The sequence below is a fragment of the Paroedura picta genome, chromosome 5 (genome assembly GCF_049243985.1).
Source record: "Paroedura picta isolate Pp20150507F chromosome 5, Ppicta_v3.0, whole genome shotgun sequence".
In the NCBI taxonomy this organism is placed as follows: Eukaryota; Metazoa; Chordata; class Lepidosauria; order Squamata; family Gekkonidae; genus Paroedura; species Paroedura picta.
In genome coordinates this window covers 14693676-14720844 of record NC_135373.1, presented here as the reverse complement: position 1 = coordinate 14720844, position 27169 = coordinate 14693676, and the positions used below count along the sequence as shown (strand labels likewise).

Sequence of the window (27169 nt, the reverse complement as noted above, 5' to 3'; positions counted from 1 at the left end):
GAAGGAACAGGGACCCTTTAAGGACAGGGTGTTTTTCTTTCCCATCAGTCTTCAGGTAGCAGGGGCTGAGCCAGAATCAAGGGAAGAATAAAGGTAAAGGTATCCCCTGTGCAAGCACCGGGTCATGTCTGACCCTTGGGGTGACGCCCTCTAGCGTTTTCATGGCAGACTCGATATGGGGTGGTTTGCCAGTGCCTTCCGCAGTTCATCCCCCCAGCAGCAAGCTGGGTGCTCATTTTACTGACCTCGCAAGGATGGAAGGCTGAGTCAACCTTGAGACGGCTGCTAGGATCGAACTCCCAGCCTCTTGGACAGATAGCTTCAGACAGCATTTCTGGGCTCAAGAGAGTAGCGGGCCAGGCGTTTTTCTATCTTTGCCAGGCCCGACTATTAGCGCCATACCTGTCCCCTGACCACTTGGCTACAGTGATCCATGCGACAGTCACCTCCAGAATAGATTTATGTAACTCGCTCTACGCCGGCCTACCCTTGTCCCTGATCCAGAAACTCCAGCTAGGGCAAAAGGCAGCTGCTAGGGTCCTCACTGGCACACCTTGGAGGGCCCATATCCAGCCTGTGCGGAGGCAGCTGCACTGGTTGCCAATTGCTGCCCGGATCAGGTTCAAGGTTTTGGTTTTGACCTTTAAGGCCAAACGCGGGTTGGGACCCACATATCTGAGGGACTGCCTGTCGCCCTATGCCCCCTGCAGGGCTCTACACTCGGCGGGGGAGAATCTCCTGGTCGTTCCTGGCCCTAGAGAAGTGCACCTGTCCTCGACCAGGGCCAGGGCCTTTTCGGGCCTGGCCCCTACCTGGTGGAATGAGCTCCTGGGTGAGCTGTGGGCCCTGTGGGATTTACCAGCTTTCTGCAGGGCCTGCAAGACGGAGCTCTTTCGCCAGGTTTTTGGTTGAGGCTGGGACCAGCAAATGAGAGTCAGCATTCCCCCCCCCCCTGACCTAGTAGGTTAGATCTCCTCCCCACCCTCCCTGCCGCTCTGATAGCAAGGGTGGGAATAATGAGAGCTTCCGCCATGTTGGGATTGTTTTTAAAGTCTTTTAATGGGTATTTTAATGGGGACAAGACTACTGTAACCTGCCACGAGCCTACGGGGAGTGGTGGGTAATAAATCTAATAATAAATAATAATAATAACAACAACAACAACTTCACAAAAATGGAGGAGAATTCCACTGCTTGTTCTCTCAGTTCTCCACTTAATCCTTTCACCACTCACCAAACAGTCCCAGAACCTCTCTCTCGCATGTTCAACACAGATTACAGTGCAGAATAAGACACAGTGCAGGTTAGGATGATGTTTTTTTTTTAAAGCAGGTTCCAGGTGGGACAGGTGCAAGTAAAGGATGGAAATACCAAATAAGACCTGCAGTTCACAGAAAGGTGATGGGGAAAGATGAGAGCAAGGATTTATGAGCAGCAGAGCCCTTTTAAGACACAGAATGGGGGTCCCCAATATGGGCACCATGCACCAACCAAGCATTTTTAGTAAGTGGGATGGCCAAGTGGGGCTTTGGCCCATTTTTTTTAAAGTGTCAGCTCAGCACCAGCTGCCACTGCACCATAAGAATTTTCAATGTGTGATGGCAGCCATTTTATTTATGTGTGATGGCAGCCATGTTTCCACTTTCCCTAACTCAAAAAGGCACAGCGCCTGTGGGCACCACGCATCCACCAACACTTTTCTTGGTGCATTTGTAGTAAGTGGGGAGGCCAGGTGGCACAGCCTGTCAGGCAGTGCCCGAATTTCAAAGGAGGTCAAAAAGGTTGGAGGTCTCTGGGGCCAGAAGCCTGAAACAGACTGAAGGTGAGGAATCGTCAATCTTGGCAGCAGGAGACCGGAAGAGGAACCCGTCAGCTCTCCTGCCTTATGAGCATCCCAGTTTTTCGTCTCACTCACCGGCCATTTAAAACGCCAGGCAACTGGGATGGAGCCCTGCCAACACCCCACTCAACAGCTGTTGGCAGGAGAGTTCAATTTCCTCCACAAACATCGCTCAGCTGGGTGCTAGCCATCAGCTCACCAGAGGGTCCGGAGGTCTGGAAGATCACTTAAAATGCAGACTGGCTGCCAATTAAGATGTTCAGACTCAATCCTCATAGGCACAGGCAAAAGGAACTCTGAACATTCCAGAAGGTGTGTGCAGGTCTTTCTGAGGGGAGGTCATTCCTTTTTAGAGAGGTCCGTTCCCATTCCTTTCTGAGAAGCAAATCCTATGAATGTAAAGGGGAGGGGGTGCTTCGGACCTGTAGGCTCCACTGGCCAATGCGCTCTGCCTGGAGACTGCAGCCGGGCGGGGGGGGGTGCCAAACATCTACTGCAGTCTGACGCACGCCCTGCTTAATTACAACCTCAATTTGGGCAGATCCACAAGCCTGATTCAGCACTTTCGGTTCCAATATCTACTGTGCTGGGAAAATGGGTCCTGAACTTATATCAGAAGCCAACGTTCTCCAACCCAGGGAAAATTGAGGGAACGTTTGTTCAGTGATGGCCAAGACCAGCAGACTTGTAATGTGGAGAACTTTGAGTCTTCCTCCACATGGGTTTGAGTCCTCCTCCAAATACAGCCAGCTGGCTGACCTTGAGCCAGTCACAGTTCTTGCAGAGCAGTTCTCCAGAGCTCTCTCAGCCTTAACTACATCACAGGGCTTCTGTTGGGGGGAGAGGAAGGGAAAGGTGCTCATAAGCCGCTTTGGGATTCCTTCAGATGGTGAAAAGCAGGATGTACAAAAGCCATCTCTTTTTCTTCTTCTACAGTGGTCCCTTGTTAATAAATGGAGAAACCATTGATCTACTTAGCATGGGACAAAACTAGGGGCACGGCAGATGGTTTCTGACCACAAGTACCCGACAGGGAGCGTTGGCTCTGCTCAACTTGCCTTCTATTGCCAGAACTAGCTGGCTTGCCTTGCTCTTCCTCCCCTCACCTGTAGATCAGGGGACCTATTTTTCCAGACAGCTGCTCGCAAAATAGATTTAAGACTCCGCTGCAGAAGCCGATCAGGTGAAAGCCACCTGACTCGAGGGGGAACATGGCAGGTCTCGGCTACAAAAAATGCCAGGAAATTGAACGCCTCCCCCCCAACCCTGCACGCACACACTTTTGCCAAGCCTGCAGAGCTGTGACCAAGTCAGCCAGCATTAGCATGCAGCACTAGGCTCTGAGCATTCGCGGGGAAAAGGCGGTAAATCATCCTTATTTATTGCGGGCTCTGCGATGGCCTGTTGCTTTCCAATATAAGTTTCTGTTGGAGGAGCAGACAAGACACGTCCTTCCCAAGGATCACATTCCTGTGGTCCTGGAGTGGCCAGCTTCCAGAGAAGCAGAAGAATGACAGCCTCACCTTGGGCTTAGATTCATAGATAGAATAATAGAATAACAGAGTTGGAAGGGACCTCATGGGTCATCTAGTCCAACCCCCTGCACTATGCAGCACACTCACAATCCTATCGCTCATCTACTGTAACCTGCCTCCCCCTTGAGACTTCACAGAATCAGCCCCTCCGTCAGATGGCTATCTAGCCTCTGTTTAAAAATTTCCAAAGGTGGAGAGAACCCATCACCTCCCGAGGAAACTACTCTAACTGTCAGGAACTTCTTCCGGATGTTTAGATGGAATTTCTTTTGAATTAATTTCATCCCATTTGTCCATCCGTCTGGGGCAAGAGAGAACAACTCTGCTCCATCCTCCATATGGCAGCCTTTTAAATACTTGAAGATGGTTATCAGATCCCCTCACGGTCATCTTCTCTCCAGGCTATACAGAGCAAGCTCCCCCAACCTTTCTTCATGTGTCTTGGTCTCCAAACCCCTCACCATCTTTGTTGCCCTCCTCTGGACATGTTCCAGTTTGTCAACAACCCTCTTCAACTGGGGTGCCCAAAACTTAGGCACCTGGTATCGCCAGGTAAAAAGAGATCCCTATGCCCTTTTCCACCCCAGAGCATAGAGGGACAGTGCATCATTTAGAGACAGATACAGACTTCCCCCCACCCAGGATTCTCAGCTGTTAGCAGAGCTGACATTTCTTAAAATCACATGAATATCCTGAGCCCAGATGCTTGACTGGACGCAGGTCTCCAGCATCTCAGGTGGAGGACTTTTTCATCAACTCCTGGGATTGAACCTGGGACCTTCTGCATGCCAATCAGAGGCTCTGCCCCTGAGCTCCAGCCCCACTTCATGGCTCTCCAGGGTCTCAGGCGGAGTTCTTTCCCATCCCTTCCTGCCTGGTCCTTTTAACTGGAGATGCTGGGGATTGAACCGGAGACCTTCTGCAGGCTAAACAGCTGCTCCACCACCAAGCCAGCCTTGGAAGGGTTTGAATCACTCCAGTGTGGACTAGAAACCTTCTCTATTCAACATGGGATTGGGGAAGGACCATGGCTCAGTGGCAGAGTATCTGCTTGGTACACGGAAGGTGCCAGGTTTGATCCCTGGCATCTCTAGAAAGGATAAAATCATTATGGAGAAGTATTCTGCCTGAGATGCCAGAGAGCCATTGCTGGCCTGACTTTGATCAATCAGCAGGCTTATAAGGCTGCTTTGTGTGTTCAAGTAGGCTCTGAAACCTCCTCCACCTAAAAGATCAGCATCTTAGCACAGGGGTTCTTCTACAATCCACTGGAATCCTAGATCCTGGCTATGAGCACACGAAAGCTCATACCTTGAATAAAAATTTGTTGATCTTAAAGGTGACTGACAGGACTCCAAATTTGTTCTGCTGCTTCAGACCAAGACGGCGACCCACTTGAATCTTTCAACAGCTACCGATATAGCTCGGGGCGTAATACCAGTTTTCTTTTCTTCTTGTACCTTGATCTCAACGCAAGGAGCCCAGAGCACCTTGAGGGAACTCCTTCTCCTGCCCTGGGGACTGTATTCCGATCTCCAACATAGGTGAGTGCAGGATTGGAACCCATCTAAAGTTGGAACATTTAAGTGAGTCTTCCTAAAAGCACCACCTGCTAGAAATAGGGTTGTGTGCTTCGGCTGCCGAAGCGGCCATTCCAGCCAGCACCACTTCGGGCTGGAACGGCCGCTTCTGACGCCAAAGCGCACAACCCTCTTTCAACCCCCTTCCCAGTGACTCTGAAAGATGCATTTTTAAACTTCTGTCTATACACATGCCACTTGACTCACTTGCCAGAGATAGCTGAATCCAGTGCCTTGGTGAATATCCTTACCTCCTCAGTCCCTGCTCCTTTCACTTGGCTCTGCTAGCTTATGTGGAATAGTATTTGGTTCAAGGCCTGACGTATGAAACAAACTGCTCAGGGGGGAGGGGGGAGGAATCTGCTACGGTGACTCTCAATTCCCTTGTAATTCCTTGAAAGGAATCTGCTGGGAAGGGACATCAGATAGACCCCAGAAAAGGAAAACAACTGTTTTTTTAAATCCCTCCCTCTGTCGTCATTGTCCCCCCCCCCCGCAAAACCCCAGACACATGCTAAAACTCATTAGAATTCACCCCAAAACAAAAGCCATTTCCACACGCCCCTCCTTTCGCCTGAGAGAAACACTTGTCTAATTAACGGCCAATGGCAGCCCCCTCCGATCAACAGCACATTAGTGTTCATAATTGTTCCGTGAGAGCCGGATGGGCTCAGCGTTCCAAGCCATTTAGCAGCAACCGTGACGGCGGCGGTAATGAGAAACGACTCTGCATCTCTCCTCCAGAATACTAAGAGGTCCCTCAATGGATATGGGGGAACGGGATGGGAGCAAGGAAGACTCATTCGGCCTACTCAGCCCTCGTCTTCAGGACCTGCAGCGCTCCACAGGCCCTCCATCATGCCCCCCCCCCCCCAAAGCAAAAGAGAGATGACGGATGGGGCGTGATGGATGCTCTGGATGAAGGGTACAGGTGTCATCAAGAAATGCGAGCTGGGGACTGAGCCTGCCACACTGGTGGGCTTCTCAAGAGTGGTTAGAAGCGGGCAGGAGGTGGGGACTGCAAACATAGCTGCCCTACAGCCTGTCTCAACCGGCACTGACGAGCAACAGTGTCACAGAACCCTAAAGCAGATTTCACAACAATAAAATGGCCTCAATGTGGACTCTCTCCCATCTCCCTCACCCTCCGTCCTTTCCACCGCTGGTGGCAACCTCGAGAGGGGAGGTTTCCTTATTTTTAATAACGCAGCTGCCATTCCCCATTGTGGGGGTAAACAATACAGAAAACTCCCACCCATGAGGAACTCTGAAAGCACGCAACAGCTGGTGCGAGGGATGCTGGGCCCTGGGCTCCCGATGTGACAGTGCTTAGCGGTGATATTTCATCCAGGCCTCGGTTACCATGGCAACCATGCGCCTTGGCCCTCCGTGCACCCAACCATCAGGTGAAGCCTGGCGCAGCCATTACCTACACTCCACTTTAGAAAAAAAGGGGGAAATGGTACTCCTGAGTGGGGGGACGGACGCTCATATGTCTTTCTGGTAGACAAAAATCCAGGTCCAGATGTTGGCAAGTCTCAGAGGCACAAGCCTTGTGGGAAACAAACACTGGCAGAAGGATTCCAAATTTCCCTGCTGATTTCCCCCACACCACCACTGCCACGACAGCTGTTGCTTATTTAAAAGTCCAAAGCAGGTGCGCAGGGAGGAAACTCCCTTCCCGCCTCCCTGGTTTCTTGGCCTTGAGGCTTTCAGGTACACACTTGTGAAGACAAATACCAAACCAATTGACCTCTCTGAGGCGCAAAACCAAAGCAAAATGCTGGCAATTAAGATCCACCACCTTCCAAACAATGGCTCCATGTATTCCTGAAAATTTCTGCATGACGGTAACAGCTGGACTCCAGTTTCTGTTGCCAAATTCCACAGAATTACACAAAAACCAGCATGTTAAACTGTTGTAATTCCAGGAGATACCCATGCTCCACCTGGGGATTCAATCTGTTTCAAATCTCTTTTTCAATCAGTCCCAGCCAAACAGACATCGAGCTGATCCTCAGGGACTTGTGCCTTGCACAAGAGTAATATTATAGCATCCTCACCAGTCGAGACTTGAAGAAGAGATTTGGAACAGACAGAATTTTTACCTGGCATTCTAGCCAAGCCAGACAGTGAAATGTGGATTTGTTGCAGCACTTCTGTGCCACACTTTAAACCCAGAGCCAAATGTGGATTTATATTTAAACCACATTGTATTTTCAAAGTGCTTCACTGTATGTGGCTACATTTATTCCTTAAATGGAACCATCACCAATTGTGAAGCGACAGTGTTTAGGTCCACTATTTTCCTGGACTGGCTTCTGTCTTATTTTTCCCCTCTGTCAAGCGTTTGTCAGTGTGTAATCTGCCTTGAGTCCAGGGCGGAGGAGAGTGCTCTGCAGAATGAAGTAAACTTCAACAGTTCCGCAGGGCCTGCAAGAGGGAGCTCTTCTGCCAGGCATTTGGTTGGAGTTGACCTGAATTCAATCACCTCCCACTGGTCCCTGAGCCCCCTGCCATGAAAACTACCACGGATATGTCCATCCCAAAGGGTCTTCAGTATGTTACAGTTAAATGGATGTTCTCACCATGTTTGTTCGATTATTTTATTGTTCTTCTGTTATGACTATTTTGCTATTGTTCAAATTATCATGTTATTTGTACTGTTTTGTCTCCAGTTTCATGTAAACTGCCCTGAGCCTCAGGGGAGGGTGGTATATAAATATAATAAATAAATAATAAATTAAATTAAATCTGAAAAACAACAATGCTATTTTCCCCTATTGCATGTTGTGGTAATCGCAGGTCGATTATAGTGCAAATATATCTAAAGCAGACTTTGACATTTAGAAACGGCGGGGCAGGTGCATAGAACAACAGGTTTTGGATTCACCTATGGACTCACCTCTTCCACAGAACATGTCCCCTTCATGTTAGACATCAACACCTTCTTCTCAGTGCTGTCGATCGCAAACGTCAGAACTGCTCGGGCTTCCTACAAGAACAAACCATATCCATAGGGCTCCTTTCCTCTACTGACACCTTCTGCAACATGAGCCAATCAGCTTCAGAGGGCAGCAAAACGGATTATGCTAAGGCATGGACCCCCACCTTTTGTGAGTCGGCAGTCCCCTTTGGAATTCTGACAAAATGGCTGCTGCAACCACAAATAACCCCAGAGTGAGGTTATGCATATCTTAAATAGTAATTCAACAGTTGAGGCTGAAACTGTTTTTAGCAAGGCACCCTTTAAAATGAATGCATTCCTTACAAATACTTAGAGCATATGTTCAGCCACACATTGAAGATTGTTGTGCTGTGGGGGCAACTGCTGTCAAAGCAATTTTTGAAAAAACCTGCACAGCCAATTGGACCTCGGATAGCCAATGAAGCAGGGCATAGGCTGGTAGAATTTTGTCAAGAGAATACAATGGTCATAGCAAACACTCTTTTACAACAACCCAAGAGACGACTCTACACATGGACATCACCAGACAGTCAACACAGAAATCAGATTGACTATGTGCTCTGCAGCCAAAGATGGAGAAGTTCTATACAGTCTGTTAAAACAAGACCAGGAGCTGATTGTGGTTCAGATCATCAGCTTCTTGTTGCAAAATTTAGGCTTAAATTGAAGAAAGTAGGGAAAAGCTCAAGGCCACTCAGGTATGAACTAAATCATATCCCCGACGAATATACAGTAGAGGTGACAAATAGATTTAAGGAATTAGATCAGATAGACAGAGTGCCTGAAGAACTATGGACGGAGGTTCGCAACATTGTACAAGAGGTAGCAACTAAAACCATCCCAAAGAAAAAGAAATGCAAGAAATCAAAATGGCTGTCTGAGGAAGCTTTACAAATAGCTAAGGAGAGAAGGGAAGTGAAAGGCAAGGGAGAAAGAGAAAGATACACCCAATACTTAGAGCATATGTTAATTTAAGAGCCTTCTTAAATGAACAGTGCAAACAAATTGAAGAAAACAATAGAATGGGGAGGACCAGAGATCTTTTCAAGAAAATTGGAGATCTGAAGAGAACGTTTCATGCAAAGATGGTTATGATAAGGGACCAAAATGGTAGGGACCTCACAGAAGCAGAAGAGATTTTAAAAAGGTGGCAAAATTATACAGAGGAATTATACAAGAGCAATCCCTGATAACCACGATGGGGTAGTTACTAACCTGGAGCCAGACATCCTAGAAGGTGAAGTCAAATGGGCCCTAGGAAGTCTGAACAACAATAAAGCTAGTGGTGGTGACAGCATTCCAGAAGAACTATTCAAAATCTTAAAGGACGATGCAGTAAAAGTGCTACACTCAGTATGCCAGCAAATTTGGAAAACTCAACAATGGCCACAGGATTGGAAAAGGTCAGTTTACATTCCAATCCCAAAGAAGGGCAATGCCAAAGAATGTTCAAACTACCGCACCATTGCACTCATTTCTCATGCTAGCAAAGTTATGCTCAAAATCCTACAAGCTAGGCTCCAGCAATATGTGGACCGAGAACTTCCAGAAGAACAGGCAGGATTTTGAAGAGGCAGAGGAACTAGAGATCAAATTGCCAACATACGCTGGATCATGGAGAAAGCTAGGGAGTTCCAGAGGAACATCTACTTCTGCTTCATTGACTATGCTAAAGCCTTTGATTGTGTGGAGCACAACAAATTGTGGCAAGTTCTTAAAGAGATGGGAATACCAGAGCATCTTATTTGTCTCTTGAGAAACCTATATGGAGGTCAAGAAGCAACAGTGAGAACCGAGCATGGAATCACTGATTGGTTCAAAATTGAGAAAGGAGTTCGGCAAGGCTGTATAATGTCGCCTTGCCTATTTAACTTGTATGCGGAGCACATCATGAGAAAGGTGGGGTTAGAGGAGTCACAAATTAGGATCAAGATTGCAGGGAGAAATATCAACAACCTCAGATATGCAGATGATACCAATCTAATGGCAGAAAGTGAAGAGGTACTAAAGAGCCTGTTGATGCGGGTGAACGAGGAGAGTGCAAAAGTTGGCTTGAAACTCAACATCAAGAAAATGAAGATCATGGCATCTGGCCCTCTCAATTCCTGGCAAATAGATGGGGAAGAAATGGAGATAGTGACAGATTTTATTTTCCTGGGCTCCAAGATCACTGCAGATGGGGACTGCAGCAAAGAAATTAAAAGGAAAACTATGGCAAATCTAGACAGCATCCTAAAAAGCAGAGACATCACCCTGCCAACAAAAGTGCGTTTAGTCAAGGCTATGGTCTTCCCAGTTGCAATGTATGGCTGCGAAAGTTGGACCATAAGGAAGGCCGAGCGTCAAAGAATTGAGGCTTTTGAACTCTGGTGCTGGAGAAGACTCTTGCGAGTCCCTTGGACTGCAAGGCGAACAAACCGGTCAGTCCTAGAGGAGATCAGCCCTGACTGCCCCTTAGAAGGCCTGAAGATCCTGAAGATGAAACTCAAATACTTTGGCCACCTCAGGAGAAGGAAGGACTCCTTGGAGAAGAGCCTAATGCTGGGAGCGATTGAGGGCAAAAGAAGAAGGGGACGACAGAGAATGAGGTGGCTGGATGAAGTCACTGAAGCAGTCGGTGCGAGCTTAAATGGACTCCAGGGAATGGTAGAGGGCAGGAAGGCCTGGAGGATCATTGTCCATGGGGTTGCGATGGGTCGGACATGACTTCGCACCTAACAACAACAAATAGCCAATCAGAAGCCCATCCTGGCCCAGCCCATTTTCTAAAGATGCTTGGCTTCCACCAGGAAAAGTGTGCTAGATCCTCAGGCCAACAAAGGGTCCCTGTCCCTGAGTCACTGAAAAACGCAATTCTGCTAGGAAGAGTGGAAGGCTGCAGGAAAAGAAAAGGTCAAGCAGGAGATAGATCAGCTGAATAAAAGAAGCTGTGGCCCTGAGAAGACTTGAGAACATTAATTCAAAGAGTCACCCAAAGAAGTCCAGTTGCCCTTGACGAGGGCCAGGGCCAGGGCCTTCTCTGACTTGCCTCCTGCATGGTGGAAGGAGCTCCCAAAGGACATCAGGGCCCTGAAGAAAGCGGCCCAGTTCCGTAGGGCCTGCAAGACAGAGCTCTTCCGCCAAGCTTACAGCCGAGGCCAGGTTGGACAGCCACATAAACTGAATGGCGATGGGCCACCCCTGCTCTTTCTTCCTGCTCGCTTTTTCTTCAAACCAGAAGGACAACAAATGTATATCCAATCCCACGTCTTTCGACTGGTCTATCTAGCCAATTTGTTCTGACTTACAGGATTATTGTATTAATAATTAACATTAATAACGAAATGATTTTAATTGTATTTTATACTAATGGATGTGAAACACCTTGACCCATTATGCACGGGGGTTTTAGCGCACATTCGGGGTGGAATGGCGGCGACTAAAATCACGGATAACGCACGGAGCCGGCCGCAACCGGCTGCAGCTTCGGTGCATGCCGCCGAAAAAGCCGCGTCAGTGAAACGCGGAAGAAAGCGCAGCTTCCGGGTGAGCGGGGCGCAACCAGAAGCGGCGCCCGGATCGGCGCATGCATAATCGGTTACTCTGGGTTTTGTCGCCGTCGCGCCCCGCCCCGTGTATAACCGGTATGCGTCGCGTCTTCCCCCTCCGCGTTTTCCATGTGACCCGAAATCGCCGTTTCGGCGGCCGTGCATAATGGGCCCTTGAGACAACCAGCTTGATAGGGGTGGTTTATTATTATTGTTGTTGTTGTTTTAGATTTATTTCCCACCACTCCCAAATTGGCTCGTGGCAGGTTACATGTCATAAAATCCCCATTAAATCCCCAATTAAAACATAATTACCAACATGGCGGAAAACCCCTCCTCACCCCACCCCCACTATTAGAGGGAGGGGAAGGAGGTAAGATGGATATTCATACCTGGATACTCATACCTGGAGGGGGGTGCATGGATCTACCTCAGCGACCCCAGCCTCAACCATGAACCTGGCAGAAGAGCTCCGTTTTACAGGCCCTGCGGAACACCATAAGCTCCCGCAGGGCCCGCAGCTCACCCGGAAGCTCATTCCACCAGGTTGGGGCAGGGCCAAAAAGGCTCTGGCCCTGGTTGAGGCTCGGCATGCTTCCCTAGGGCTGGGAATGATCAATAAATTTTCAATTGCAGAGCGTAAAGCCCTGCGGGGGACATAGGGCGTCAGGTGGTCCCGCAGGCATGTGGGTCCAAACCAGTGTAAGGCCTTAAAGGTCAGAGCCAAAACCTTGAACCGTATCTGGACAGCACTTGGCAACCAATGCAGCTGCCTCAGCACAGGCTGGATATGGGCCCTCCAAGGTGTCCCAGTGAGGACCCTAGCAGCTGCATTTTGCACCAGCTGAAGTCTCTGGATCAAGGACAAGAGCAGGCCCACGTAGAGCAAGTTACAGAAATCTATTCTGGAGGTAACTGTTGCATGGATCACTGTGGCCAAGTGTTTGGGGGACAGGTAGGGCGCTAGTAGCTGGGCCTGACGCAGGCGGCAAAATGCCTGGCCAGCTAAATTAATAAATAAATAACTCAAATGCGACTTGACAGCATTTAACACCTATCTAGAAGCTACGCAGGACGTACACAATTAAGATCATCTTGTTGCTCACAAGGGCAACCCAAACACTGATCTGTCAAAGTCAGCTTCTGGGTGAACTGGGGAGCACTCCATTCTTTATTGGGAGCAGAATACGGATTCAGGGTCTCAGTCTGAATCAACGCAGAATATTAAAGCAGGATCGTGCAAGGACAGCTGGTGAGATCGTGAAAGAGGCCAGGGTTCCCAAGCAACGCTAAAGTGATTCCCCCCGCAGTTATGCTTGGAGAAAAACAGGCACTTTGCAAATGGGGAATGAAGAGAGTTTTATTTTTATTAGTCTTTTGCAGGCAATGTTATTGCCCTGGTGTAGAGATCTGGCCTGGAGGATCATTGTCCATGAGGTTGCGATGGGTCAGACACGACTTTGCACCTAACAACAACAAGAGATCTGGAATGCAAGAGGAGCTATTTGTTATGCTGAGATAGCATCCATTCGCTTGGCCGCCATGAAGCTACCCTTTAGTTAAGCGACAGGCAGATGGCTGCTAAATTAAATTTAAAAATACACATATGACCAACTATGCAGAGAAAACCCTACTTGTGTCCTTAATTTGTTAAAGCGATCAGCGCAAGCTCAGGATCCACAGGCGTGGAAGACGGTCTGGCGTGTTTCAGAAAAAAGGATGACTTTTAAAAAGCATAGACTCACGCGGGCAGCTGTGTTGGTCTGAAGCAGCACAACAAAATCAGAGTCCTGTGGCACCTTTAAGACCAACAAAGATTTATTCAGGGCGTGAACTTTCGAGTGCAAGCATTCTATAGTATGAGGAAGAGTGCATGCACTCGAAAGCTCACGTCTTGAATAAATCTTTGTTGTTCTTAAAGGTGCCACTGGACTCTGATTTTGTTTTAAAAGGCATGTTATTCCCAAAGTGAGGACTTTTATGAATCACTGCACGGAACGTTTTGAGGATCAACAGGAGAGAAGAGAATCATAGAATCATAGAATCATAGATGGGAAGGGGCCATACAGACCATCTAGTCCAACCCCCTGCTCAACGCAGGACTAGCCCTAAGCATCCTAAAGCATCCAAGAAAAGTGTGTATCCAACCTTTGCTTGAAGACTTCCAGTGAGGGGGCGCTCACCACCTCCTTAGGCAGCCTAATCCACTGCTGAACTACTCTGACTGTGAAAAACTTTTTCCTGATATCTAGCCTATATCGTTGTACTTGGAAGTTTAAGCCCATTACTGCGTGTCCTCTCCTCTGCAGCCAGCAGAAACAGCATCCTGCCCTCCTCCAAGTGACAACCTTTCAAATACTTAAAGAGGGCTATCATGTCCCCTCTCAACCTCCTTTTCTCCAGGCTGAACATTCCCAAGTCCCTCAACCTATCTTCATAGGGCTTGGTCCCTTGTCCCCAGATCATCTTCGTCGCATTCCTCTGTACCCTTTCAATTTTATCGACGTCCTTCTTGAAGTGAGGCCTCCAGAACTGCACACAGTACTCCAGGTGTGGTCTGACCAGTGCCGTATACAATGGGACTATGACATCTTGTGATTTTGATGTGATGCCCCTGTTGATACAGCCCAAAATGGCATTTGCCTTTTTTACCGCTGCAATCACACTGCCTGCTCATGTTTAGTTTACAGTCCACAAGTACCCCAAGGTCTCATTCACACACAGTGCTATCTAGAAGCGTATCCCCCATCCAGTAGGCATGCTTTTCATTTTTCTGACCCAGATGCAGAACTTTACACTTATCTTTATTAAATTGCATCTTGTTCTCATTTGCCCATTTTTCCATTGTGTTCAGATCTCGTTGAACTGTCTCTATCTTCCGGAGTATTTGCCAGTCCTCCCAATTTGGTGTCATCTGCAAACTTGATGAGTAGTCCTTCCACCCCCTCATCTAGATCATTAATAAATATGTTAAAAAGTACCGGGCCGAGCACCGAGCCCTGAGGTACCCCGCTACTCACCTCTCTCCAGTCTGATGAAACACCATTGACAACAACTCTTTGAGTGCGGTTCTCTAACCAATTCCCTATCCACCTAACTATCTGAAAATCCAGATTGCAGTCCTTCAACTTATCCATCAGAACATCATGGGGAACCTTGTCAAAAGCTTTACTAAAATCCAAGTAAATGACATCAACCGAATTTCCCCGATCCAGCAAACCTGTTACTTGGTCAAAAAAGGAAACCAGGTTGGTCTGGCAGGACCTGTTGGAGACAAATCCATGCTGACTTCCTTGGATCACCAAATTGTCCTCCAGATGTTTGCAGATCGCTGTCTTTAATATCTGCTCCATTATCTTCCCCACAACAGAGGTCAGACTCACTGGTCTGTAGTTTCCCGGGTCATCCTTCCTCCCTTTTTTGAAGATTGGAATAACATTTGCTCTCTTCCAGTCCTCCGGGACATCTCCAGTCCTTAAAGAGGTTCCGAAGATGATGGACAAGGGCTGTGCAAGTTCTCTGGAAAGTTCTTTGAGTACTCTCGGGTGCATTTCATCTGGACCAGGGGATTTGAACTCATCCAGTGCAGCTAAATGCCTCTCGACAACCTCTCTATCCATGTTAACCTGCCACCCAGACACTGTCCTTTGGCTATGGCCATCTCTAGATGTGCCTAAACACTTTGACCTGTGGGAAAAAAACAGATGTAAAAGAGGCACTAAGCCTTTCTGCTTTCTCTGCATCTTCCATTAGAGTTTGTCCATCCGTACCCAACAGTGGGCCTATTGCCTCCTTCACTTTACGTTTGCTCCTCACATAGCTGAAAAATCTTTTCTTGTTACAATGGGCGTCCCTGGCCAATCTTAGCTCACCTTCAGCTTTGGCCTTTCTTATGATTGATCTACAGTGCCTAGTAACCTGTAGGTACTCTTCTTTAGAGCTCTGTCCTTCCCTCCATTTCCTGAACATTTTCCTTTTCTTTCTTAGTTCCTCTTGAAGTTCTCTGTTCATCCAAATAGGCTTCTTAGAGCTCCTGCAGTGTTTTCGTCTTTCTGGGATAGTCATTGATTGAGCATGCAATAGCTCCTGTTTGAGTAGCGCCCACCCTTCACATGCTCCCTTCCCTTCCAGCATTGTCGTCCATGGTATGACACTCATCATGTCTCCACCTCCTTCACCTCATCCACCAACTCTTGCCTGTTGGTCAGTATTAAGTCCAGTATGGCTGAACCTCTTGTGGGTTCATCTACCATTTGATAAATGAAATTGTCAGCCAGGCAGGTCAGAAAGTTACATGACTGAGGACGCTTTGCAGAGTTTGTTTCCCAGCACACATCTGGGAAATTGAAGTCACCCATGATGAAAAGGTCCTGCCGCTTGGATATTGTCTCAAGCTGCTCACAAAGTGCAGCATCCACATCCTCTCGTTGATCAGGCGGTCGGTAGCAGACACCAACCACCACACTGTTTGTTTTCCCCTCGTTTATTTTCACCCAGATGCTTTCCACTGTAGATATGCTCTCCTTCACTAGAATTTCCTGACAGGTAAGCCCTTTCCTCACATACAGTGCCACTCCTCCACCTCTTCGATCTATTCTGTTTTTTCTGAACAGTTCATATCCATCCACCATGACATTCCAGTCATGAGAATCATTCCACCAAGTTTCTGTGATGCCTACTAGATCATACCTTTCCATCAGCATGAGAAGTTCCAGCTCTTCCTTTTTATTGCCCATGCTTCGGGCGTTAGTATAAAGACATCTGAATCCTTTTACTTTTGGTTCCCTATGAGCTGGCCTTGCCGGTTGGGCTGCCTCCGATAGTTTTCCTTCCATACACTCCCTATGTTGATCGTCTCCTTCCCCTAGTGGCTTTAGTTTAAAGCTCTCCTGATGAATCTCCCCAGGTTCCTGCCAAACACATTCTTCCCCAGTTTCGATAAGTGCAGTCCATCAGGTGCTAGTAGGCCTTCCTCAAGAAAGCCTATCCCATGGTCCCAGAAACCAAATCTCTCCTGCTGGCACCAACTACGCAGCCAGTGATTCACCTCCATTATCTTCCTCTCCCGACGCATTCCTCTTCCCTTGACAGGCAAGATTGAAGAGAATACCACTTGTGCCCCCATTTGCTTGAGCTTCCTCCCCAGATCTTGATAGTCTGTTTTAATAGGAGCGATGGTATTCAGGGACATGTCATTCGTTCCCACATGGACCATCACAAATGGGTAGTGATCCGTAGATTTGAGGAGTTTGGGCAGCCTTTCTGAAACATCTTTAATTTTCGCCCCTGGCAAGCAACACACCTCTCGGGTTAGGGGGTCGGGCCCAGCCACATGGCGATCCATTCCTCTTAGCAGGGAGTCTCCAATGACCAGTACTCTCCTTTTTTTTTTCTTCTCAACTCCATTTCCTTCTGTCCCCGTGGCCTCTTCCCTTTGTCTTAGACTTTGTTTTGGGACCTCTTCCCTTGTTGACCCTTGCACCTCCTCTGCAAGGGCCTGAAATCTATTCTGGAGCTCCAAAGGCCCCGAGAACTGTCTCGCCCTTCGCCGTTCAGTCTTTTTCCGAACTGCCTGCAGAGGCTCCCTATTGTGGTCAATCTCCTAGTCGCACCTTTCACCCATGGATATAACCTTGCAGTTCTTTCATCCTGTTAACAGAGCTGTACTTGCCAGTAACTGTTGTTCAATGACATCTTCTATGCAGACACACATTGAGTTGGTGCCTGGACAAGACCAGCTGCAGACATTTCCTCCCAGCTTAGAATTTTAGCCAGCGTCATGTTGTGGTTAAGACCAGCGGCTTCTAATCTGGTGAGCTGGGTTTAATTCCCAACTCCTCCATATGCAGCCAGCTGGGTGACCTTGGGCCAGTCACAGTCCTAATAGTGCTGTTCTGACTGAGCAGTCCTGCCAGAGCTCTCTCAGCCCCTTCTAGCTCACAGGGTCTCTGTTGTGGGGAGAGGAAGGGAAGGCAATTGTAAGAGTAGAGAAAAGCAGGGTATAAAAACCAACACTTCTGCTTCTTCTAAAGAGTTTTTGGAGTGCATGTGCTGACTCTGACTGGGACAAGGCAATCCTCTTTGGAGTTTTTAACCTAGAAAGAAAATGTCCACAGCTGGCCAACACAAGTAAGGTTTTCTCTGCAGAAGTGCAGGGATCTCCCACCTTCCAAAAGGCGCACTGGGAAATCTGCCACAGCATGGAGGGTGCAGTGACAAAATGGCTACCACTAAATGACCGCCACAAAAGGCAGGGCCATCTACAAAATGCCTGCCATGGCTCAGCTTCAGTCCTTGGGTAGAGCAGCGGCTGCTGCCAGGGCAATCCACACAGCCAACCAAATCTCCAACAGCCAAGCATTTCCCCAAAACACTCGGCAGGTACAGAAAAGGTGTCCATGTCATATTGGGGACCCCCTGGCCTAGCAAGCCTCTGAAGAATTAGGGTCCCCCTTTCTTTCTGGGGAAAGCTTGCAATGAGAGAGAGTGGGGTTGTTTGTCAGCTAAAAGACTGTAAACAGGGAGGGAGGGAGGGAGGGAGGCGTGGCACCAAACTGTTCTGGGCAGAGAAGACTGTTTGCGATAAATTGGTTCTGGCAACCGATAAACGAACAGAGCCATTACAAGGGCAGGGAGGTTGCAGCAGCCAGGAGACAGAGAGGTATTGACCTGCCAGGGCCACGGGAAGCAATTACTCGCCAGAGCCGATAAAGGAATCACGAGGCATCCACAATTCTTTCACTGCGCTCAGCACAGAAGAACCCTTGCAATTATTAGACTTACGAAGGGGGGTGGGGGGGTGGAAGACTTCACTCCATGGTGGAAAGGGCAAACAGACCCCTGCAAAGGCCAAAGCGGCTCTCCCATCCCAGCAGACCCTCCTAGAGGCAAAGACTGAGATGCTCTTTCCTACTTGCCATACAGGAATTAAGGGCAAGTAAAGCTGGCTTTCTGAACCCTACTTTTTGCTATGTGTCAAAGCAGCTGGTGATCGCTGGCCCTTCCTCTGCCACCTGCGAGGGAGGTGGGGCTCAGAAAGCTCCAGGAGAACTGGAAGTGGTCCAAGGTCACCCAGCTGGCTGCATGGGGAGGAGGGGTGGGGAATCCAACCCAGGTCTCCAGATCAGAGGCCACCGTTCTTAACCATGATGCTACGCTAGCTTGCACAGCAAGCCTTCATTCCTGTAACTTTCTCAGGGTAATTTTGTCTCACATCTGCAACAAATTTTCCTAGAGAAGCTGTTTTTGAGTAAGTTACAAGGGGTGGTGAGCAATAAGACCCCCTTGCCAGATGCAGCTGTCCTACTGACCCATCCACTGGACACTTCTATGATTTCAGCCTAAGTCCACTGAAACCCCACCCCCGACCTCCCTATCAGTCCCCACCAGACCAGTCATGGCCAGCCTCGCAGCAAGCAAAACCTGTCTCTTGACATCGTAGTCCAGGCCTTCTCAGTCAGGGTTTCTTGATGACCCTGGAAGGGTTTCCTAAATGAGTCAGACCTAATGAATTTTTTAAAAACTTGTTAAACGTTTTCGGGTGCTATGACCATATATGATCATGTCAACCTGCCCCCACCACCCACTGGCCTGTGATGGGTTGGGAAGGGGAGGGGCCCCAGGTGGACGAGTTGGGTTGTGTGTTTCAGCGGCCACAGTGCTTCAGCTGCCGAGCGCACAACCCTAGTACATTGCTATGCTTCCCAGCCTTCTTCTGCATCATTGTGCGACTTCTGGGGTTTCTCAAAGCTCTGTGGACGTTGTGGGGGTTAGTGTCTGATGGCTTCAGATGGCTCTAGTTAACTGGACAAGTTGCTGGAGTCAGTGAGGGCAACCACATGTCCCTTAAAGTCCTGTCTGTCTTGGTTGCTCAAATCGGGTGACCAGCGGATAGGAAGTCCCTTGAGGGAGAATTCCCCGAGGGGCTTAAGGAACCTATGGTATGCCCTCTATGGAAAAAACCATTGCTGTACCCACAGGACCCCACCAGCTACTGCCCGATCTTGCATCTTGCGTTTCTGGGTAAGGTGGTGGAGCGGGCTGCAGAGGACCAGCTCCTAGCATTCTTGGAGGAAACTTGGGCCCTTGATTGATACCCGTCTGGCTTCCATCCTGGCCATGGGGTGGAGACTGTGCTGGTCACCTTGACAGATGATATCTCGCGCCAGCTGGACTGAGGCAGGCCAGCCATTCTCAACCTTTTAGATCTGTCAGCCGTGTTTGATCTTGTCAACTATAAGCTATTGGCCCACTGCCTCACCAGGATTAGGGGGACTCTGCTGCAATGGCTGGTCTCCTTTCTCCAGAACCGGACACAGAGGGTTGCTGTGGGAGTTGAGTTGTCACCTCCCCCCCCCCGGGCTCCCATGTGGAATGCGACAGGGGGTGATACTTTCCCCCACACTTTTCAACATCTACATGCACCCTCTAGCCCAGCTGGTTCGGGGCTATGGGCTGGGATGGCACCAATCTGCAGATGACACCCAGCTCTACCTCCTAATGGACAGCCGGCCGGACTCCACCCCGCATACATTTGCCAGCTGTTTGGAAGCAGTGGCTGGATGGCTCAGGCAGAGTCGCCTGAAACTCAACCCCTCCAAGACAGAGGTCCTGTGGCTGGGCAGAAGAGGGCAGGATTAGGAAATCCATGCCTGGATGAGGTGCAATTAACACCTGCAACTGTTGCCAGGAATTTGGGTGTGACCTTTGACACCTTTCTATGGAGGCTCAGGTCACGAATGTTTTTTCATCTTCGCCAAGCGTGGCTACTAGCGCCCTACCTTCCCTCAGAACACTTGGCTACAGTGATCCATGCAACGGTCACTTCCAGATTAGACTTCTGTAACTCGCTCTACATGGGCCTACCCTTGGCTTTTATCTGGAAATTGCAGCTGGTACAAAATGTGGCTGCACGGGTCCTCACTGGGACATCTTGGAGGGCCCATATTCAGCCAGTGCTGCATCATTTGCATTGGTTACCAGTCTGCTGCCAGGTCATGTTTAAGGTACTGGTTTTAAACTGTAAGGCTATACATGGCCTGGGTCCTGCCTCAAAAGGAATTCTATGAGGACATGGTCACTTCCCCCTAGGGTCCCCACCCCCTTCACCTCATCCACCAACTCTTGCCTGTTGGTCAGTATTAAGTCCAGTATGGCTGAACCTCTTGTGGGTTCATCTACCATTTGATAAAAGAAATTGTCAGCCAGTCAGGTCAGAAACTTGCATGACTGAGGACGCTTTGCAGAGTTTGTTTCCCAGCACACATCTGGGAAATTGAAGTCACCCATGATGACAAGGTCCTGCCGCTTGGATATTTTCTCAAGCTGCTCACAAAGTGTAGCATCCACACCTTCTCATTGGTCAGACGGTCGGTAGCAGACACCAACCACCACACTGTTTGTTTTCCCCTCGCTTATTTTCACCCAGATGCTTTCCACTGGAGATATGCTCTCCTTCACTAGAATTTCCTGACAGGTAAGCCCTTTCCTCACATACAGTGCCACTCCTCCACCTCTTCGATCTATTCTGTTTTTTCTGAACAGTTCATATCCATCCACCATTACATTCCAGTCATGAGAATCATTCCACCAAGTTTCTGTGATGCCTACTAGATCATACCTTTCCATCAGCATGAGAAGTTCCAGCTCTTCCTTTTTATTGCCCATGCTTCGGGCATTAGTATAAAGACATCTGAATCCTTTTACTTTTGGTTCCCTATGAGCTGGCCTTGCCGGTTGGGCTGCCTCCGATAGTTTTCCTTCCATACACTCCCTATGTTGATCGTCTCCTTCCCCTAGTGGCTTTAGTTTAAAGCTCTCCTGATGAATCTCCCCAGGTTCCTGCCAAACACATTCTTCCCCAGTTTCGATAAGTGCAGTCCATCAGGTGCTAGTAGGCCTTCCTCAAGAAAGCCTATCCCATGGTCCCAGAAACCACATCTCTCCTGCCGGCACCAACTACGCAGCCAGTGATTCACCTCCATTATCTTCCTCTCCCGACGCATTCCTCTTCCCTTGACCGGCAAGATTGAAGAGAATACCACTTTGATTTGAGGAGTTTGGGCAGCCGTTCTGAAACGTCTTTAATTTTCGCCCCTGGCAAGCAACACACCTCTCGGGTTAGGAGGTCGGGCCAAGCCACATGGCGATCCATTCCTCTTAGCAGGGAGTCTCCAATTACCAGTACTCTCCTTTATTTTTTCTTCTCAACTCCATTTCCTTCTGTCCCCGTGGCCTCTTCCCTTTGTCTTAGACTTTGTTTTGGGACCTGTTCCCTCGTTGACCCTTGCACCTCCTCTGCAAGGGCCTGAAATCTATTCTGGAGCTCCAAAGGCCCTGAGAACTGTCTCGCTCTTCGCCGTTGTCCTTTTTCGAACTGTCTGCAGAGGCTCCATAGTGAGGTCAATCTCCTTATCCTCTTCAGGACTGGTTGTATCCTCTTTATTCCAAGTTGCATGGCTCTGGTCTATGAACTCCTTCCCTTTCTTACTTTCGGTCAGAGTCTTCTATGCTGTTTTCTAATCCCCTAATCCTTTCCTTCAAAAGTCTTACCAGCTTACACTTGGGGCAGCTGTAGTCCATCTTGTCTTCTGGGAGGAAGGCAATCATGTCACACTCACTGCAGATGATGGGATGAGTGTCCTGGAGGTCCAGTGTAATTTCTAGGCAGTGCAAGTACTAGGGAAATATAATCTATTGATTCTAATTGCTCGGCCAAGATCCCCAGGCTAAGAGCCGAAGGCCAAGAGCCCTTGGTCTCTCGCGCCTCTGGCGAGGAGCAGCCCTTTTTAATCCTCCCAACAATTACCCAGCAATCACCTTACCCAGTCAGCACAATAGCCTCACCTGGTCAGCTGCAACTCTCCCCAGTAGCTCTCTCCACGTGCTCTCAGTTATCTGAGCTCTCATGTACATCTAGAGCCAGTTTGGCTACCCCTGTATTAGAATTGCATAGAGTTACCTACCTTGCAGAGTGCCTGTTGTGGGTAGAGGAAGGGAAAGGCGTTTGTAAGCCACTTTGGGACTCCTTAAGGGAGCGAAAATCGGGGTATAAAAAAACACAGCTCTTCTAGAACCTCACACATTTTGTCCTAAGTTAGTCATTTTGTGACTGGGCCAACCATCTCATGTCCAAATTCCAAAGGCACCCATAGGCTCAAAAAGGCTTTTGCTAGACAGAACTATTGGTCTCACTCACAACCAGACCCCAAAGCAGTGCCTAGTTACCCTGAATGTTCTGTTTCAAATTTAAATCTCCTCCCCACCTGGACATACCACACTGCTAACCTGTGGAACTCTCCGATACCAGACACTGCTACCAACTCCCTTCCTCAAGTCAATGAAGACACCCACCTTCTCTTGCTTCGCCAGGGGGTCCAGGGTGATTACGCCTTCTGAGTCCAAAGCACATGTCACACCACAGAACAAGAAATTCAGGGGAAGCCCCGCATCCATTAGGCCCACGCAAGCTGCATTCAAGGCGCTTGATAGCAGCTGAGGGATGGGGTTAAGGCAAAAACAGCATCTGTGGGGGATGACAACACTAGACGGCCTGTTCTCAGCTGCTAGAGGAGCAGGTGGTTAGCGAGGGCACTCAAAATGCTGCATTTGGCTACAAAAGTATGTGTGTGGAGAGACAACATATCAATCTTATAAAATATGACTTCTTCATCTAGAAAAGCCACAGTGATCCCCCATGTTGTACAAAGGACGTTCTGCCACCTCCATCCCATAGTGCAGAAGGAGACAGAGACCCCCTAGTCGATCACTGCAGATGCTGGGAATTGAACCGGACTCAACCACTGAGCTCCAGCCCCTCTTCCTGGCCCCCCAGGGTCTCAGGTAGAAGTCTTTCCCATCCCCTCCTGCCTGGTCCTTTTAACTGGAGATGCTGGGGATTGAACCTGGGACCTTCTGCCTGCCAAGCAGAGGCTCTGCCACTGAGCTCCAGCCCCACCTCATGGCTCTCCAGGGTCTCAGACAGAAGTCTTTTCCATCCCCTCCTGCCTGGTCCTTTTAACTGGAGATCCTGGGATTGAACTGGGGACTTTCTGCACGCCAAGCAGAGGCTCTGGCTCTGAGCTCCAGCCCCATCTAATGGCTCTCCAGGGTCTCGGGGGTCTTTCCTGCCTGGTCCTTTTTAAACCAGAGATGTTGGGGACTGAACTGGGGACCCTATACACAGTTGTCTCCAAGCGATCATGCACACATTTAAAAAAGAAAACTGAACAAAAATACATACCAGAAACAAACATTACCAAGTGCAATACCATTTCCAAGGTCACTTTAATAAGAAATTAAATACCACCGGGGAGCTAAGCACCTCCAAGTCAGGCAGCTAACCAAAGGGGTAAGAATAGCCTTGACCAGGGCCAGCCTGGTGGGATATTCTGCCTGAACTCAGTGCCCTGTAGGACCTCAGCCAGTTCTGCAGGGCCTGCAAGACTGAGCTGTTCCACCAGGCCTGGAAATAACACCAAGGAGATGCTGGCCTCCCTACCTAAAATCTACCCAACTAACTCACCAAGGATTTATTGTACCCCCACTCTGTTCTCTAGCTTTTATGCAATTTTAAATCTTAAATCCTTTATTTTTAAACCTTAATTTATTTGTATATGCTTCATTCATTGTATATTTAACATCTATATATTTTTAAACTGATGTGATCTACCCTGATCCGTCAGAGAAGTGCAGAACACAACCTTAGAAATAAATAACAAAAGCTCAGTATTATGAACCTGGCTGCCCTTTGGGAGATGCAAACTGCTTACAACTCCAGTGCCACCACCACGCCCCACCCCCCTTAGGAAGGCATCTCAGTGACCCGGCAAGCTAAGAAAGCAGGGCAGGGGAAGCTGGGGGGGGGGCACGAGGGGTTTCTGGGGGCCTGACAGATGAACAATTGCATCCAGAATACCCAAATCACTTTGTCACGCCTGGAGGAGTTAATTTGTGGTCCTAACCGTGGTGGAAGATGGCAAGGACTGTTAGTTGAGCCAGCTTTGAAAAGGGATTAGGCAAATCCATGAAGGATAGGCCCGTCAGGAGTAATTAACCAGGACGATTCAATGGAAGCTCCCTTTTTAGAGGCAATAAGCAATTTGGATGCTGTGCCCTTGTGGCATATCGATGTCCAGAGAGTCAGAGCAGCGTGGCAGACACAGTGATAGACTAAGACCCTGGATGGTCCAGGTTCGAATCCATGCCTCCACCATGGAAACTCACTGTGTGCCTGTGGATCCGTCACAAACTCTGAGCCTGGCCTCCCTTCCAGGGTTCTTGTGGGAAGATGGAGGGGAAGAGACTGTCATTCTAGAAGCCCCTTTGAATCCAAGAGGAGAACAGCAAATACTCACGAACCCAATAAACACAACGAAGGAGTCTGAGATCTGATCTAGCACAACCACTTTGATCAGCTTCACCTCTGGAGCAGGTAGCTGCTCTGCTGCCCGAGATAATTCTGTGAGCTCCCTGACACTTCAAAGCTAGAGGCAGAAGCCCCTTGGATTTGCAGTGGGAGCAGAGAGACCTGAAAGATTGGGGGGGGGGGGCTTCAAAACAGCAAGCCTTTTCTTTCACTCCTCCGCATTTCCAGTTAATCAAGAAGCCGCAGCAGGACGCCCAGCGGATGGGGCACACCAACTGGAGGCACTCATTATCTGCAGCCAACTAACAGACACAGGGAACCTGCGGAGACGACACATCGGAGGCTGAGCGGGTGATTTGGGAGAGTAGAGCCAGCCAGATTGTAAAGACAGGCTGTGTCCAGACGGGAGCCTGGAGAGTGCTGGGATGCTCTCCCACGGCTGTAGGGCAGGGACAGGCGCCCAGAGAGCATTTATTCTCTGGGACAGACCAACCTCATCCAGGCTCCTCTCTGGCACTGCTCACCAGGGCTGCTGGAACCCGCTCCCCATTTTAGAAAGAGGACCAGCTAGTCCACTAGAGGGGAAGGGAGAGAGATCTTCCCCAAGTAGAGTCTGTTCCCACCAGGTTCCAGACAGAAAACAATCTCCTTTCTTCTCTCCCCAAGGCACCAAACTTTAGCTAGCGTTTCCACCTTCTCCTGGTGAGTGGTCCCCAACCTTTTTATCACCGGGGACCACTCAACGCCTTTTACTGAGGCCTGGTGGGGGGGGGTAGTTTACTCCTCTACTCTCAACCACTGCCCTAGCGCTCTCTGATCGCTATGGTAATGTTTAAACATCCTTTCAAAATAAGATATAGACACGCCACAACAATGAAGTGTGTTGTAAAGGGCTGGGGGGGATGAAGTAAAGGGCCGGGGGGGGGGAGAAGGTGTCCTCCGGGGCCCACCTCCAATTAGTAGAAGGACCACATGTGGCCTGGGGCCCACAGGTTGGGGATCGCTAATTTAAGGCATTCCCTCCCCCTTCAGTTTTATTAGGCTAAAGATTGGCCATGGCCAGAAGGCCTCTTGGGTAGCATGCCCAAGATGGGCAGTGCAATTTAACCTGCTGCAGGTTAATACAGAACAGCTTCTCTCGACAGGCACATTCATCCACTCCTGACTGGTCGACTCACTGTGCTGGATGCATTTGGATACATTCAGTCGCGTCCTCTAAACGCCCTGGTGGGTCCAAGGAAGTTTCAACACAGCCTGCAATGCCCCACCCCCACATACACATACAAATTGTGCTGGTTTAGGACAAAGAGAAATCTTGACTGTATTTGTGATAAGGACAATGTCCTGACCTGGACTTGCCCAGGCTAGCACATTCTGGTGAGCTCTCAAAAGCTCAGCAGGGTTGGCCCTGGATAGTACCTGGACGGTTGACCACACAGGGTCGCTGGGCAGAGGCATGCAAAATGGCAAAACACTTCCGCTTGGTCTCTTGCCTGACCTGGATGCTCCAGGGTGAGTCACTCTCGTCAGATCTTGGAAGCTAAGCAGGGTCAGCCCTTGGATTGGAGACCGCCAAGGAAGTCCGGGGTTGCTGTGCAGAGGCAAGCAATGGCCAACCGTCTCCAAGCGTTTCTTGCCTCTGCAAATACCATGGGGCTACCCTAAGACAGCTATGATTTGATGGCAATTGGTGTCAATGATGGGGCTTAGCAGAGGCCAGCCCATCAGCCAAATATTTATATGCCGTACCTCCCTGTAAGCCAGCGGTTCTCAACCACCGTAACACCATGACCCTAACTGTGGCGGCGCGTTCATGCGCACAGGTGCAATGGTGCTCAACGATCTGGTGTGGAAGTGGCCAATGCCATGGCTCCACCACCACTGGCCACTGCTGGCCACCACGGTGGCAACCTGTCCTTGCGACCTCGCGGAAGGGGCCAGGCAACCCCATTTGGGGTCAGGACCCCAAGGTTGAGAACCATTGCTGTAGACGCATATGATCACCAAGATGGTTGTTCCCCCATTATTCCACCATGCTATACATGTGTCTGGAAATGGGCTGATGAAAAATAAGAGATTAACACACACACACACACACATGAACGGCTCTCTTACAAAGGAATTTTGAGTGAGATTAGAAATAGACAGCTGAACTGCCACAGATAACAAAGCTCAAAACCACACTTCCTCCTGGGCTGAATCAAGACACAGGTTTCCCATCTCATCACCAATGCCAAGTTCTCCATGCTTCCTATCCCTGTGTGTATCACAATGAATTGTGTTAGCCTTTCAGGTGTTCTGGGACTCTTGTTTTTTTCTGCTGCTACAGACAGACTAACTCGGCAGCCCATCT

At 49.1% G+C, this 27169-nt stretch overlaps 1 protein-coding gene across 3 annotated transcripts in view; it reads right to left on the bottom strand.

The window, feature by feature from the left end:
• Nucleotides 1-27169, bottom strand: part of EXOSC5 (exosome component 5) — a 40825-nt gene that overhangs the window by 4247 nt on the left and 9409 nt on the right. For 2 of the 3 annotated variants that reach the window (XM_077336586.1, XM_077336588.1), the window contains 2 exons: nt 22803-22943; nt 7861-7950 (listed from right to left, as the gene is read on the bottom strand). In XM_077336586.1, coding sequence (XP_077192701.1) covers nt 7861-7950; nt 22803-22943 — 231 coding nt within the window. The remainder of the gene's footprint in view (nt 1-7860; nt 7951-22802; nt 22944-27169) is intronic. The other variant, XM_077336587.1, reaches the window with a different exon arrangement.